Here is a 17235-nt window from a genome sequence, read left to right as displayed (position 1 = left end):
GCCGGGCCTTTGTGTGGGCCCGGGCGGGCGGGAGCCGCGGCGGAAGCCCCGCCCCGGCCGTGGGGACGCGCCGGTCGGGCCAGGCGCGCGGGGTTGGGCGGGGCGCGGCGGCTGGCCTCCGGATGGGCCCAGTAGCCTTGTCGCACCTGCCGGCAGGGACAAAGGCGCACTACGGGTCGGAAACTCCCCGCGCTCCTCTTTCCCGCTCGTCGCGGGGCAGCTTCAAAGCTGTCAACGTTTCCCTCAGTCCCCAATACCAGTGACAGGTCGGGAAAGTCCTTCATTTCCTCCGTTGCTCAGGGCCTCTTTTTTTTGTTGTTGTTTCTTGACGGTTCGACACAAACTCTTAGTGATTTTCTTTCCGTATTTTTTCCGGGTATTTTAATCAATGGGACTTGTATTTATTGTAGAGGCCAGATATTTCAGCTTCTCATCTCAACACCACAAAGAATCCGGGATTTTGGGAACTGTGTATATTTCTTGGTTTGGGGAAGCACAGTTTTGTTATTATAATAAGTTTTAATTTAAAGGGGAAGAAAGAGTTGCAAAAATATAGAAAAAGTCCTGAAAAATAAGTACACGGTATAGTGGATACAGAAATTCTTACAATAATTATAGAAGCGTATGTTGGGGTAAAATGTTTTAATTAACTTACTTTCCAACACATTAGGATTCTTGACAAATAATTTTAGGTATTATTTTTTTCTCCATTTGGCTATGTGCTTTTCCCCAAAAAGTGCAAATTGGACTCATGCACATAAAAGAGTAGCATAATTTTTGCTTTATTACTTACAGGTCGCCCATATTTGATTTTGAGCTCCAAAATGGAAGATTGGAAAATATGTTTTGAAGAGGTGTTTCAAATTAAAACAATAAAGAGTTTATGTGTGGATGAATGGAAGGGCCTTGACCGCTTTCTTTGGCTTTGGGAATGTACAAAATACCTCAAATGTTAATGTCCTCCCAAAATTCCCAAGATAAGTAAATTGTGGTGTATCTATATGATAGATTACTATCAAGTCATCAAACATCATGAGGAAGAATGCTGACTTGGAAGAACCTTCACTAAAACACAGGCTGTAGAATAATATATGTGGTTTGTTAACATTTTGGTAAAAAATAATAGGTAACTAAGGCATAAATACCAAAAACCGAATGACAACGTTAAGAGTGGTTTTTTTCTTGGAAGTAGGTTTATAGGTGTTTTTTTTCCTTTGAGTCCTGTTTTCCAAGATTTTGTTTTAAACATGTATTGTATTGCTAAATATTACTAGAAATACAGGAGAGGGCTAAAGTTCATAAACGGTCGAAATACACTGTTTGTCTATAGTAAGTCGATATTCTCCCAGTTGCACATTATTAAGTATTCTTAACTGTCCACTATAAATTATTGATTGTTAGACTTTTGAACTTGTAACTGTAATCAAGGCCATTTTAAAACTTGGAATTGAACTCTGGAATCTGTCTTTCCTCTTCATGGAAAGACAAAATTGCTGAAGGGATGCTTACAGGCATTTTTTTTTTTTTTTTTTTTTTTGAGACAAGGTCTGACTTTGTTGCCCAGGCTGTAGTTCAGTAAAGTGATCATGGCTCACTGAAGCCTTGTGCTCCTAGGCTCAAGCAATCCTCTCACATCAGCATCCCAAGTAGCTGGGATTACTGATGTGCAGCACCACACCCAGCTAATTTTAATTTTTGTAGAGACAAGGTCAATCTATGTTATCCAGTCTGGTCTTGAACTCTCTGCCTCAAGTGGTCATCCTGCCTCAGCCTCTCCAAGTGCTGGGATTACAGATATGAGCCCCTGTGCCTGGCTGAGGCCTTTTAAACTATACAAATAAACTTTTTTTTTTTTTTGGAAGGTCTCAAGTGCACTTTTTTTTTGTTTTTTTTGGAGACAGAGTCTTACTCTGTCCCCCAGCCTGGAGTGCAGTGGCGCAATCCCAGCTCACTGCAATCTCTGCCTCTCTGGTTCAAGCAATTCTCGTGCCTCACCCTCTCGAGTACCTGGGATTACAGGTGCATGCCACCACCTTGCCTAGATAATTTTTTGTATTTTTGATAGAGACGGGGTTTCACCGTGTTGGCCAGGCTGGTCTTGAACTCCTGACCTCAGGTGATCTGCCCACCTCAGCCTCCTAAATTGCTGGGATTACAGGCCTGAGCCACTGTGCCTGGCCCTAAGTGCACTTTTAATACATTTATTAAAAGATAAATTGAGCACATAACCTATGCCAAATACTATCCTATAAGACCAGGTCTACAAAAAAATGAATATGCTGTTCCTGTGCCTGGGGAACATGCAGAATTGATTTCACTTTATGTTTTTTGTTTTTTTTTTTTCTTGAGACGGTCTCGCTCTGTCACCCAGACTGGAGTGCAGTGGTATGATCTCGGCTTGCTGCAACCTCTGCCTCCTGGGTTCAAGCAATTCTCATGCTTCAGCCTCCCGAGTAACTGGGTTTACAGGCATGCACTGCCTCAGTGAGCTAATTTTTTATTTTTTTATTTTTTTGAGACAGAGTCTTGCTCTGATGTCCAGGCTGGAGTGCAGTGGTGCCATCTCGGCTCACTGCAACCTCTGCCTCCCGGGTTCAAGCGATTCTCCTGCCTCAGTCTCCCGAGTAGCTGGGATTACAGGTGCGTGCCACCACGCCCAGCCGATTTTTTTTGTATTTTTAGTGGAGACGGGGTTTCACCGTGTTAGCCAGGATGGTCTTGATCTCCTGACCTCAGGTGATCCATCCGCCTCAGCCTCCCAAAGCGCTGGGATTACAGACATGAGCCACCGCACCCGGCTAAATTTTTGTATTTTTCTTTAGTAGAGACAGGGTTTCACCACGTTGGCCAGTCTGGTCTCGAACTCCAAGTGATGCACTGGCCTCGGCCTCCCAAAGTGCTGGGATTACAGGCATGACCCACCACTCCCGGCATTACGTTCTTATTTTAGAGATGAAACAGATCTGAGAGGTTACATCAACTAATCAGACAACATCAAGCTGATAATCAGAGGTGGAAGACTTAGGACTCCTATTCTGGTCTTAGGAGCAAAGGTCCTGTTGTTTCTCGCACCTCATAACATTGCCCTTCTTGTCAGACTTTCAAAATACATTTTAAAATGTGTCCCATGGATAAGAAAATACTTGAAAACTATCCTTAAGTTGAAACTTTTTCTTATCTTACCAAAGTAAATTAATGATTCAAGGATATTGGGATATTGTGTCATCCGAACGACATACACATGCTGATAATGTATTTTTTTGTCATTTGATTTTCAGTGGATTATTTATAAAAGTAATTTTGAACTGCCAAAATAGTTGGCCTTTTTTTTTTTTTTTTAACCTTGTCAAATTTTTATATGGTGTCTCCAATGCAGATAGGACTTTTGGAAATAAATGTTCTTTCTCTGAATTTTTTTTTTGTGGGGGAGGGTGTTTTCCAGACCTTTTGCTCACATGAGCCATTCTTGGTTTGTTCCAGCTTGCCAACACTTGGTGTCACATGTGAGCCTCCCACATGTATTCACTCTCCATTCCAGCTCTGTGATTGAACTCTGCTCTTATTGACTAGGGGGCAGTTGGGCAGGCATGCTTCATTCCTGGAATTGACAGTCATTCCTAATGTGAGTAAAGGGGAACCTCAATGAGACATCTTTAAACATATGAAAGCATTTGGTTTTAAAATGGAAGAACTGTCAGGTAGTGTTAGTGCCTGAGCCTTTGCAGCAGTTTGTTTGATAGGTACAAGAGAACTGATATGCCTGTTTTCTCCAGTTCTCTTTATCTTTCTTTAGCAGTTCTATTTGAATGTTTTCTATCTATTCGTACTCATTTTTACTCCTTCTGACCCTTCTTTTCTATTTCCCCCTTCTCTGCCTTGTTCTTCTTTTTCAGTTTTGAATATACTAACACTGAATCAGCACTTCTAAAGCCCTTGCTTCTCCCACTGGCTTCACTTGGCTTTCAGACATAATGAGGAGACTGGCTTTTCGAGGCGCTGGTTGTGCTCTGGTAAAGCTGGTAAATTACTGATTATCTACACCCTTTCCCTTTTCTGTCCTTCCTTGACTTTTTCCTTCCACCTTTCTTAAATTTTTGTTATCCTTTCCACAAAGATTCCCTCCTTATGTTCATCAAATTCACTTGTGTCTTTGTCATAGATTGTTTAAAAGGGATTGGTCCTTAATTTATCTTAATGAATTGAGTCCTGTTGATCAGCTTTTTATAAAACGAACAAAAATCAGCAAAACTTGGCTAAGTTTTGGCTAAGCCTTTTGACGCTTTTAACTACTTTTAGCCAACTTCAAACTAATAATACTGTATAACAAACTGAAGCCTAGAGTAAGGAACATCATCGTGGTAGATTTTGTTTTAAACACCATGTGGACTTTAGTTTGGAAAAAGAGATCTGAGACTTCTCTTTTTCCTTAATTGCTCACTAGGATTTTCAAATGTGATTCTTTTGCTCCTTCTTTCTGTTTCCTGGAGATCCCCAACTTTTCTTTCCATACTGCTGGCAACCAGTGTTCTCCTGTTCTAATCATTCAGCTGCTGGTGTCGTAGTGTCCTGAAATTCAGTGTTTCCATGTGCCTTACAATTATGAGGTACTCTAGTTCTATGAGGTTCCTCATAATTGTAAGGCACATGGAAAAGCAGATGAGGTGCTGACTCAAGAAGTGAATACCTTGGGGCCTCTGAACCCCAGGCCTGCCTGACTACCTCAGGGGCTGAAGGATCAATACCTTCAGTGTTGATGAGTGAAACTGGGATCTTTTTTTTCTTTTAGCTTTAGAAAAAGGCCTTTGACGGGCGGATCACGAGGTCAAGAGATTGGGACCATCCTAGCCAACATGGTGAAACCCCGTCTCTACTAAAAATACAAAAATTAGCTGGGTGTGATGGCACACGCCTTTGTCCCAGATACTCTGGAGGCTGAGGCAGGAGAATCGCTTGAAACTGGGAGGCGGAGGGAGGTTGCAGTGAGCAGAGATCGTGCCACTGTACTCCAGCCTGGTGACAGAGCGAGACTCCACGTAAAAAAGAAAGAAAGAAAGAAAAAGGCCTTTCAAATCACAATATACTATTTGATAGTATTGTTAGATTGTATTGCAATATAAGCATTGCAGGACTTTCTTGGGTATATACTATCTGTAGCAGATCATTCAGTGGTTGCATTTCTTGTGTTGTAAATAGAGTTACAGTTAAAATTGTTATAGTTAAATAGAGTACGTGTTAGAGTATGTCATATCACTAACAGGTGATTAGTTTGAATTAATAGAAGAGTTTCAAAGGATGGTTTGTACCTCTGTCTAGGTATAGCAAGTCTCATTAAGTGTTTACCAGGGATATGTCTTGTGGATCCTGCTTTAATGAATGGAGAACATTCATTTTCAGGGTTTTAATTTTAGAGTACATCTAAAGTGCTAGAAGGTTAATTGTCCTCTGTCCCCTTACCTTTTTGCACTACTCATTTGTCCTAGGCTCTGCTTCTTGCTCTTTTCCACGTGATGGCCCACCTAGCAAATGATCATAATTGTAAGGCACATAGAGAAGCAGATGAGGTGCTGACTCCAGAGGTGGATACCTTGGGGCCTCTGTACCCCAGGCCTGCCTGACTGCCTCATGGGCTGAAGGCTTAATACCTTCAGCACACTAATGTACTGCTACATATAGGTTGGGAAACTCTAGGGCAAATTTGGAGCCAGAAGTTGAGTCATTCAAGATTGGTGATATACAAATGAATATGCTTTTGTTGAATTTGTCCCATCAAAATTGAAAGTATAGCATTCTGGTAAGTGAAAGACTAAAACAAGGAAGTCCAGGGCTTAAAAAGAAAAAACTTATAGCTAGTTAAACTACAACACGTTAAAATATCCTCCTAAGTGAGCCAGGAGTTTGGTAGCAGGTGTCCAGCTGAAGACTTGGTGACAGAGTCTATTTAAATGTAAGAACATGGCTAATTATTTCTTATAGAAGAAGTTGGATTCCATGGGTTCCAAGAGAAGAAGAGCTACCTCCCCTTCCAGCAGTGTCAGCGGGGACTTTGATGATGGGCACCATTCTGTGTCAACACCAGGCCCAAGCAGGAAAAGGAGGAGACTTTCCAATCTTCCAACTGTAGATCCTGTGAGTAACTTGGATTACATGGTTTCTGCCTGCTTTTCCCACAATTCCGCTATCTTCCCTTTAATGGTAAAATTGTTACGATGCAAGGCATCTCCACTTTTTTAAGATTCTCTTGATTGATAGTCTTTTCTTTTATGAACATTATGTATTCAGCTAAGTCTTAGAGTAATAGTGTGATCTTATGAATAATTTCAGTATGTTACATCATATATTAATTCAGCAAATAACTGTGTGACTATCATGTGACAAGCACTGTTCTCATGGTTGGGATATAGCCATGTGGGAAACAAGCCCATTTTTCACATGGAACTTAGATTCCAGGCGGGGGAAGTAGAATGTAAACAAGTAAACGAATAAAGAATAATGTATCCTCAGCTAGTAGTAAGTGCTAAGAAGAAAATTTTGGGTGATTTGGGCTGTTTTGGCCTGAATCCGCTGGAAGAGAGTTCCAGACAGAACCAGTGCAGAGGGGTTGGGTCAGGGATGAGTTTTGTGTGTCTTGGTTACAGAGCAGTGGATGGTCAGGAAGGAGAAGGAAACTGGCAAGCTCCACCCATTCAGAGTATGTAGGGCCCACACAAGCAATGTTTGGAGTTTAGATTTTATTCTCTGTGAAGTGATAAACCCTTCTGTCAGATGGCTTTAAGCAAGAGAGTGATAAACTGATTTAGTTTAAAAGAAAAAAACCCTTCAATTGGATGACTTTAAGCAAGAAAGTGATGAACTGATATAGTTTAGAAGACAAAATCACCAGGAGCATAAATCTGATGAAAGATACCAAAAAGTTAGTCAACTCAGTTGTTTGAAAGGAGACATATTGTCAGCATATTTCAGACTTTAGCATGTTTGGTAATATTGAGAGTCATCATTTTTCTTCTCTACTTGCCTTTTATTGAAGAGTAGAAAATAATTCTTATGTCTACACTGGCTTTCTGTTCACTTTTTTAGTGATTTTTTTCTCCTTTGCTAATGTGTAGATTGCCGTGTGCCATGAACTCTATAATACCATCCGAGACTATAAGGATGAACAGGGCAGACTTCTCTGTGAGCTCTTCATTAGGGCACCAAAGCGAAGGTGAGTTGGAAGCACATCAGTACAGTTGGGGGGGATTTGGTCCAGAGTCCATGTGTATTAAAGTGTTTGGAAATTGAGCTTTTTGTTGGCAGGAATGGCTTAAATGATACTGGGGTCCAATTTTAGTCTTTAGTAGTCAAGCTGTAGTGAAGCTTTTTTTAAATTAAAAATCTGTTGAGCCAGGCACAGTAACATGCACCTATAATCCCAGCTATTTGATTTTTTGAGCCAGGCACAGGAGCATGCACTTGTAATCCCAGCTACATGAGAGACTAAGGCAAGAGAATTGCTTGATCCAAGGAGTTTGACACCAGCCTGGGCAACATAATGAGACCCCGTCTCTTAAAAACAAAAACAAAAAAAATGACCTATGTGGAAAGATCTCTTGAGGCCAAGAATTTGAGACCAGCCTGGGCAACATAGTGAGACCCATCTCTACAAAAAATTTTTTAAAAAATTAGCCAGGTGTGGTGGTGCTCACCTATAGACCCAGCTACTAGGGAGGCTGGGGTGGGTGGATTGTTTGAGCCTGGGAATTTGAGGCTGCAGTAAGCCATGAGTGTCACTGCACTCCAACCTGGGTGATGGAGCAAGAGCTTGCTTAAAAATAAATATTTAAAAAAGAGTACCAACCGGGCGCAGTGGCTCACGCCTGTAATCCCACCACTTTGGGAGGTCTATAGGTGGGCAAATCACCTGAGGCCAGGAGTTCGAGACCAGCCTGGCCAACATGGCAAAACCCTGTCTCTACTAAAAAATACAAAAATTAGCCAGGTGCAAGGCTGGGCGCAATGGCTCATTCCTGTAATCCTAGCACTTTGGGAGGCCAAGGCGGGTGGATCAGCTGAGGTCAGCAGTTTGAGACCAGCCTGGCCAACGTGGTGAAACCCCGCCTCTACTAAAAATACAAAAATTAGCCAGGCTTGGTGGCGGGCGCCTGTAATCCCAGCTACTTGGAAGACTGAGGCAGGAGAATTGCTTGAACCCGGGAGGTGGAGGTTGCAGTGAGCCGAGATCGTACCGTTGCACTCCAGCCTTGGCGACAAGAGTGAAACTCCATCTCAAAAAAAAAAAAAAAAAAAAAAAAAGCCGAGCATGGTGGTGGGGCGCTTGTAATCCCAGCTATTTGGGAGGCTGAGGCAGGAGAATTGCTTGAACCTGGGAGGCAGAGGTTGCAGTGAGCTGAGATCCTGCCACTGTATTCCAGCCTGGGTGATAGAGCCATTCTGTAGGTTGCCTTTTCATTTTGTACGGTGTCCTTAGATGTACAAAAGGTTTTAATTTTCATGAAGTTTATGTTGTCTTTTTCTTTTGTTGCCTGTGCCTTTGGTGTCATATCCATGAAATTAATGCCAAGTCCAATATCATGAAGCTTTTCCCCTATGTTTTTGTATTAATCAGGGTTCTCTTGGACAGGACTAGGCTGCAAATTTTCCAAACTTTTATGCTCTGCTTCCCTTATAAAACTGAATGCCTTAAACAGTACCCAACTCACCTCTTGAATGCTTTGCTGCTTAGAAGTTTCTTCTGCCAGATACCCTAAATCATCTTTCTCAAGTTCAAAGTTCCACAAATCTCTAGAGCAGGGGCGAAATGCCCCAGTCTCTTTGCTAAAACATAACAAAAGTCACCTTTACTCCAATTCCCAGCAAGTTCCTCATCTCCATCTGAGACCACCTCAGCCTGGACCTTATTGTCCGTATTGTTATCAGGCTTTTGGTCAAAGCCATTCAAGTCTCTAGGAAGTTCCAAACTCCCACATTTTCCTGTCTTCTTCTGAGCCCTCCAAACTGTTCCATCCTCTGCCTGTTATCCAGTTCTAAAGTTGCTTCCACATTTTCGGGTATCTTTTCAGCAGCGCCCAACTCTACTGGTACCAATTTACTGTATCAGTTGGTTTTCACACTGCTGATAAAGACATACCCGAGACTGGGAAGAAAAAGAGGTTTAACTGAACTTACAGTTCCATATGGCTGGGGAGGCCTCAGAATCATGGTGGGAGGTGAAAGGCACTTCTTACATCAGTGGCAAGAGAAAAATAAGCAAGAAGCAAAAGTGGAAACCCCTAATAAACCCATCAGATCTCATGCAACTTAATCACTATCACGAGAATAGCATGGGAAAGACTGGCCTCCATGATTCAGTTACCTCCCTCTGGGTCCCTCCCACAACATGTGGGAATTCTAGGAGAAAACAATTCAAGCTGAGATTTGAATGGGGATACAGCCAAACTGTATTGGTTTTCCTCTAAGAGTTTTATAGTTTTAGCTCTTACATTTAGGCCTTTGATCCATTTTGAATTTTTATAAATAGTGTTTAGGTAAGGATCCCGCTTCATTCTTTATATGTGTGTATCCAGTTTTCCCGGCATCGTTTGTTGAAAAGACTGTGCTTTTCTCATTGAATGATTTTGGCGCCTTTGTCAAAATTTGCTTGACCGTGTATGTGAGGGTCATTTCTAGGCTCCATTCTATTCCATTGGTCCCTGTGTCTGTTTTTATACCAGTAGCACACATTTTGATTACTGCGAACAACATATTCAGTGGCAAAATACTTAAAGCTTTTCCTCTAAGATCACGAACAAGACAGAGATGCCCACTTTCACCACTTCAACACCGTGTTCACTGTGGAATAAATCCCACTTGGTTATGGTATATAATCCTTTTAATATCCTGCTGAATTCAGTTTGCTAATATTTTATTGAGAAATTTTGCATCAGTATTCATAAGGGATATTGATCAGTAGTTTTCTTGTAGTATCTTTGTCTGGCTTTGGTATCAGAGTAATGCTAGCTTCATAGAATAAGTTAGGACGTGACCTCGCCTCTTCAATTTTTTGGAAAAGTTTCATAAGGCTTGGTGTTAGTTCTTGAAATGTATGGTTAGAATTCATCAGTGAAGCTATCAGTCTAGGGATTTTCTTTGTGGGAGATTTTTTACTACTGATTCAGTCTCCTTACTAGTTATATAGGTTTACTCAGGCCTTTGTATGTCTTTAGTAGGATGTGTGTTTCTAGGAAATTATCCATTTCTTCTAGTTTATCTAATTTGTTGGCATACGTGTTTTCCTAGAACTCTCATAATTCTTTTTATTTTTGTGGCATTGGTTGTAATGTCTCCTCTTTATGATTTTAGTTATTTGCATCTCTTTTCTCCCTTTCTTCTTCCCTCCCTCCCTCCTCCTTTCTGTCTTTTTTTGAGACAGGATCTTGCTTTGGCACCCAGGCTGGAGTGCAGTGGCAATCACAGTTCAGTGCAGACTCAACCTCCCGGACTCAAGCAGTCCTCTCACCTGATGCTACCATACCTGGCTAATATATATGTTATATATACGTGTGTATGTATATAGTAAACACATAAAATATATATATTGTATATGTAACGTATTTTTTATTTATATATGTAAAAATATGCTGGATTCTTACCTAACGCTACATACATATTAAAAAATAATGTATGTAATGTTAGGTAAGGAGATATATATGTGTGTGTGTGTGTGTGTGTGTGTATATATATATATATATTTTTTTTTTTTTTTTTTTTTTTTTGGTAGAGACAGGGTTTCCCTGTGTTGCCCAGGCTGGTCTCAAACTCCTGGGCTCAAGTGATCCTCCTACTTTGGCCTCCCGAAGTGCTAGGATCACAAGTGTGAGCCACCACACCCAGCCTCTCTCTCTCTTTTTTTTTTTTTTTTTGAGATGGAGTTTCGGACCAGGCTGGAGTGCAGTGGTGCGATCTCGATTGTGGCTCACCACAACCTCCGTTTCCCAGGTTCAAGCGATTCTCCTGCCCCAGCCTCCCGAGTAGCTGGGATTACAGGCATGCGCCACCACACCCAGCTAATTTTGTATTTTTAGTAGAGACAGGGTTTCTCTATGTTGGTCAGCTGGTCTCAAACTCCCGACCTTAGGTGATCCGCCTACCTTGGCCTTCCAAAGTGCTGACATTACAGGCGTGAGCCACCGTGCTCAGCTCTTTCTTTCTTAGTTAATCTAGCTAAGTGTTTACCAATTTTGTTGATCTTTTAAAAAGACCAACTGTTTAATTTTTAAAATTGTTTTTCTATTCTCTAATTTTGTTTATCTGCATTCTATATATATATCTATATATATATATTTTTTTTTTTTTTGAGACAGTGTCTTGCTCTGTTGCTCAGGCTGGAGTGCAGTGGCATGATCATGGCTTATTGCAGCCTCTGCCTTCCAGGTTCAAGTGATTCTTATGCTTCAGCCTTCCAAGTAGCTGGGATTACAGGCATGTGCCACCATGCCTGGCTAATTTTTGTATTTTTAGTAGAGATAGGGTTTCACTTTGTTGCCCAGGCTGGTCTTAAACTCTTGACCTCAAGTGATCTGTCCACCTCATCCTCCCAAAGTGCTGGGATTACAGGCATGAACTACTGCACTGGCCCTCCTTTCTATTTATTATCTACTGCTAGCTTTGGGTTTAGTTTGCTCTTCTTTTCTCCAATTCCTTGAGAAAGAAGCTTTTTTTTTTTTTTTTTTTTTTTTTTTGAGATGGAGTCCTGCTCTGTTGCCCAGGCTGGAGTGCAGTGGCACAGTCTTGGCTCACTGCAACTTCCACCTCCTGGGTTCAAGCAGTTGTCCTGCCTCAGCCTCCCGAGTAGCTGGGATTACAGGCATACACCACTATGCCTGGCTAATTTTTTTTGTACTTTTAGTAGAGACGGAGTTTTGCCATATTGGCCAAGCAGGTCTCGAACTCCTGACCTCAGGTGATCCACCCGCCTCAGCCTCCCAAAGTACTGGGATTACAGGCATGAGCCACTGCACCTGGCCGAGAGTGAAGCATGTTTTTTAAATTATTTAATTTTTTTGTTTCATTTTGTTTTTTAACACCTGGTTCACATAGGCAGTATAAAAATTAATAGTTCTTATGGCTGGGCGCGGTGGTTCATGCCTGTAATCCCATCACTTTGGGAGGCTGAGGCGGGTGGATCACTTGAGGTCAGGAGTTCAAGACCAGCCTGGCCAACATGGTGAAACCCTGTCTCTACTAAAAATGCAAAAATTAGCCGGGAGTGGTGGTGGGTGCCTGTAATCCCAGCCACTTGGGAGGCTGAGGTGGGAGAATTGCTTGAACCCGGGAGGCGGAGGTTGCAGTGAGCTGAGATTGCACCATTGCACTCCAGCCTGGACAATAAGAGCAAAACTCCGTCTCAAAAAAATTAAAAATTAATAAAAAAAATTAATAGCTCTTAAGACTGTATTGAAGTTGTCACAGTGATAGTTAAAAGGGATCAGTTTTTTAAATTACACAGAGAGGCATCTTGCACACAACTTCCTATGGAAGGTATGTTCCCCTAACTAGAACATCTTTCCTCTCTTGCTGTCAAAATATAATCACTATTCTCTTCAAAACTCTGGCAATTGGCCAGGCGTGGTGGCTCATGCCTGTAATCCCAACACTTTGGGAGGCCGAGACAGGTGGATCACCTGAGTGCAGGAGTTCGAGACCAGCCTGACCAACATGGTGAAAGCCCATCTCTACTAAAAATACAAAATTAGCCGGGCGTGGTGGCGTGCACCTATAATCTCAGCTACTCGGGAGGCTGAGGCAGGAGAATCACTTGAACCCAGGAGGCAGAGGTTGCAGTGTGCGGAGATAACGCTGTTGCACTCCAGCCTGGGCAACAAGAGTGAAACTCTGACTCAAAAAAAAAAAAAAAAAAGCCAAAAAAAAACCTCTGGGAATTGAAGTTATTTGTTCTGAAAACGTATATGAGTGTGTTGGTCAGAAAACTGGTGCCCAAATATTTCCACATTCTAATCCCTGAAACCTGTGAATATATTGTGTTACATGGCAGAGGGGAATTAAGTTTGCTAATCAGCTGATCTTGAATTGGAGCGCTTATCCTGGATTATCCATGTGGGTCCAGTGTAATCACAAGGGTCCTTAAATGGGGAAGAGGGAGACAAGTTCAGTCAGAGATTTGAAGATGCTATAGTGCTGGCTTTGAAGATGGAGGAAGGAGACTACAAGCCAAGGGATGCAGGTGAGCTCTAGAAGCTGAAAAAGGCAAGGAAACCTTTTTCGCTAGATGCTCGGTACTAGAACATCCAGAGGGCATGCAGCCCTGCTAATACCTTGATTTTAGACCAGTGAGACCCATTTTGGACTTCTGACCTCTAGAACTAATATAATAAATGGGTTTTGTTTTAAGCCCTGAAGTTTGTGGTAATTTGTTACAGCAGCTGTAGAAAGCTGTGAGTTAACTAAAGATTTAGATTCATTCATGATTGTTGATGCTACAGTGGGTAGCTACCAAGCTCTAAGTTGAACTGGAGGCAAATTTCTCACCTCAACGAGCAAGCCACTGAGAATGCAGTGTCATCATCCTGAATTAGGAGAGCCCTGTAAATTAGCAAATTAGCCATGGCCAAAAAGGAAGCATTGTTTTTAAAATGAGGTAACCGTCTCCATATTTGAGTTGGTTTATCAATAATAGTCTTCTGAAAGTTGTCATTTAATTAGCATAAAGTAGTAAAAGCATGTATTTATTGTTTGCCACATTCTAGACACAATACCAAGCATTTTCCCAATCATATCTTATTTAAAATTCTGAGTTATCACAGTTTATAGGTGAGAACTTGCACAAGTTCTTGTAACTACTAAAAGATAACTGGTGTTCAGACTAAAGTCGTTCTGACTCCAAAGCCTGTGCTCTTAACCATTATGTGGTATAGAGTAGCAGCATCATACTGAAGTATACAAAACAACTTTTATAGAAGATACCGTCCCTCTGCTGCCTCCTTTTCGCTGGCAGGTGAGTGCTGAGGGGCAGAGGATACACACCTTGGGTGCTGGACCACTGTCATGTTACAACCTCGAAGATAATGGTGCCTTTTTTCTGACGCTCCTCTGTGGAATGTATGTTTTTTTCTCAAGTATTTATGAGAATTAGTATTGCTCAGAGCTACACAATTTGTGAATATCTTTTTGATACTTTGTTTCAGTTACTATATTAGTCTGCTTTGTACTAGGACATCCAAATCAACAATGGCTGAAACAAAAGAGAAATTTATTTTTCTTGTGTAAAAGTCCTGTTCTGTGAAGTTGTCAAGGTACAAGTATTAGCCAACTCTATTCTGCGGTCTTTGTGGTATCACCCTTGCCTGCATGGTCTGAGATGAGTCACTACCACAACTACCTTCCAGCCAGTATGGAAAAAGAATGAATGTTAAGGACATGACTTGGATATGACACACTTCAGCTCTCATATTGGCTAAAATCTAGCTGCAGTGAGGCTGGAGAATAAATATGGTCTTTAAGGTTTTGTTTCGTTTTGTTTTCCTTAGAGACGAGGTTTTACCATGTCACGTAGGCTGGAATGCAGGCTACTCACCAGCACCATCTTTGCACACTACAGCCTTGACCTGGGCTCAAGCACTCCTCCCTCAACCTCCCAAGTAGCTGGGACTACAGGCATGCAACACCATGCTGGCTGAGAATATAGTCTTTAGTAGCCATGCAGCGGCTTAGAATGCTGTCATCCTGGGAAGAAGGGAAAATGGGGTAGGGAGTAGCCGGCAGGCTGTCTGCACACCAGGGCTAGTGTTTCTCATTATTCTGATTAAAACTTTGCATTTTGGTTATTTTGCAGCCATATGCCAGACTGCCCTCATCTATTGTTGAAAGAGAAAAGTTGTTTTGAAAGAACATACAATATAATCCTGTTTATGTTAAATTTGGTTTGTGTGTACATGTGCCTATAGAGAAGTCTGGAAGAATGTCTATAAAAATGCAAATGGTGCTATTTATTCTGGATTATAAGGATGATTCTTACTTTTGATGGTTTTCTGTATGTTTGATTTCAGAAAAAAATAGTACTGTTAGAAATTAGAAGTATTTCATTGTGAAATGGGGGGACCCTGTTTTGACCATATGACATAGAGTGAGAGGATGGGATCCTGATTTTTCTTTTGTCTTTGTGGTAATTCTAAAAATGTTTGTGAGGAACCTTGTAGCAGTGATTCTGGGGGATAATGTCCTTTCTAGGCACATGTTCTCATTGAATTCTCAATTGTCTACAGATAGTCCCCTTAGCTTGAGACACTGCTGGGGTCCTGCCTCAGCAAGGAGCACTGGACTGTGGGTCCAGTAGGCCCAGATGGAGAGGACCATCTTGGATATTAAGTTATCAAAGCCCTAATGTTTGCTGTGAGAAGGTTCCTTGATACCACTGACAACATCAGTATTCTTTCTGCTTTTTCTCTGATTTCTCAATATTCTGGTTTTTTTGGTTGAAAAGAGTTCCCATATAAGTGGACCTGCACAGTTCAGTGGTCAACTGTACTGTATTAACATTCACTTCCTGGTTTTGATGGTTGAGTTGTGGTCCTTATTTGTGAGAAACAAACACTAAATTATCAGGCGTGGTGGGCATCATGTCAGAGCTTATTCAAATGGTTCAGAAAAAAAGTACTATTTTTGCAACTTTTATGTCAGAATACAAATTTAAAAATAATTTAAATATATTATACGTAATAAAAGAATGGCTATAACCTGTCAGCTAAGGTTCCAAGAGAGATTTAAGCCTTAATCGCCGTGATGTTATTTGTAATAACTTATCTCTTACACATCTAGAATGGGGCTGAATACCTACCCCTGTGGGAGAATTGAGAAAATAGTCACATCGTTTTTCAGTAGGTTTACTTGTCTCCTGGAACTTCATTTGAAGAAAGCCAGAAAAAATACTAAACATCCATGAACCCTAAACCCAAGAAGTTATTTTGGGAATTTAAGAAATTGTCATTAAAATTACTTAAGGAATTAAAGAAGGAAATTACTTATTTTAAGAAATTTTGTCATTATGATTACCTACAAAGTTTCTTGTGTGTTCCTCACTACCCCTCTCCTGCAAGGTATAACCACTAAGCCAAATTTTGTATTTCTTAGTCCCATGGTTTTTTTTTTCGAAGAGTTTGGTTGTGTTTAGATGTATCTGATGTCCATTCATCTTTGTTAAGCTACGTAAGCCAAGGGCTCATCTTCCTCCCTTGTAATTTTAGTAATTGGTATTGTAGCAGCATTTATGATAGGCATTTGATAGTACTTGGCAGAAAAAATTTATGTGGTCACTTACTGAAGAATCTGTTTTGTGAGTTTATAAAGATTATTGAGACATATCTCTGTTTTCTCACTTTTGAGCACTATGAAAGGTAAGTCATCTTCATTTATAAAGGATACCATTGACATGGGTTTAGCGTTGGTGCCCTAAACATTAAACATTTAGCATATAAAAGACCATCACAGGTGTTAATTTAGGTTTTTATATCATTAACGTATGTTTTGAAAAGGGAATGAGTGTGCATCTTGCTTTTCTTCTTTTTTTGCAGATTTTTTCTTTTTCTTTTTTTTTTTTTAAGTAAGCTTCAAAGTCCATGAAAGATTCTAATATGCTCTGTCACTTGGAATGTTGAACGTTACCATAAATAGTTTTGAAATAAAACTTTTTGCAAGCTTCAGATTAATCTCCTTTAAAAAAATTTAAATTATAACAGAAATCAACCAGACTATTATGAAGTGGTTTCTCAGCCCATTGACTTGATGAAAATCCAACAGAAACTAAAAATGGAAGAGTATGATGATGTTAATTTGCTGACTGCTGACTTCCAGCTTCTTTTTAACAATGCAAAGGCCTATTATAAGGTAAGAAATTATGAAATTTGGAAAGATACCAATTGGAAGATACCAATTTGATAATTGGCTTCTTAATATTTATAAACCTGGCAGGTGAGTAGTAGTTTCTTTTTGTGGCTTGAGTTCGCATTTGTCTTATTCGTAAAGAGACTGGACATTCATATGATTTTTATTTCTTATTTATTTACGTATTTTAATTTGTTATCTTTTGAGACAGGGTCTTGCTCTGTTACACGGGCTGGAGTGCAGTGGTGAGATCTTGGCTCATGGCAGCCTCCACCTCCCAGGTTCAAGCAATCCTCCCACCTCACCCTTCTGAGTAGCTGGCACTATAGGCACGTGCCACCATGCCCAGCTAATTTTTGCATGTTT

At 40.8% G+C, this 17235-nt stretch overlaps 1 protein-coding gene across 50 annotated transcripts in view; it reads left to right on the top strand.

Moving 5' to 3' along the window:
• Positions 1–17235, top strand: part of PBRM1 (polybromo 1) — a 137773-nt gene that overhangs the window by 244 nt on the left and 120294 nt on the right. For 18 of the 50 annotated variants that reach the window (XM_055382643.2, XM_055382617.2, XM_055382637.2 and 15 more), the window contains exons 2-4: positions 5974–6126; positions 7104–7201; positions 16725–16872. In XM_055382643.2, the coding sequence (XP_055238618.1) occupies positions 5989–6126; positions 7104–7201; positions 16725–16872 (384 nt within the window). In that variant the 5' untranslated portion in view covers positions 5974–5988. Of the gene's footprint in view, positions 1–795; positions 855–3480; positions 3623–3893; positions 4020–5973; positions 6127–7103; positions 7202–16724; positions 16873–17235 lie in introns of all 50 variants that reach the window. The other 32 variants (XM_055382638.2, XM_055382628.2, XM_063703489.1 and 29 more) reach the window with 6 other exon arrangements.

This window comes from Gorilla gorilla, chromosome 2, assembly GCF_029281585.2.
Source record: "Gorilla gorilla gorilla isolate KB3781 chromosome 2, NHGRI_mGorGor1-v2.1_pri, whole genome shotgun sequence".
In the NCBI taxonomy this organism is placed as follows: domain Eukaryota; kingdom Metazoa; phylum Chordata; class Mammalia; order Primates; family Hominidae; genus Gorilla; species Gorilla gorilla.
This window is presented reverse-complemented; position numbering and strand designations above follow the sequence as displayed.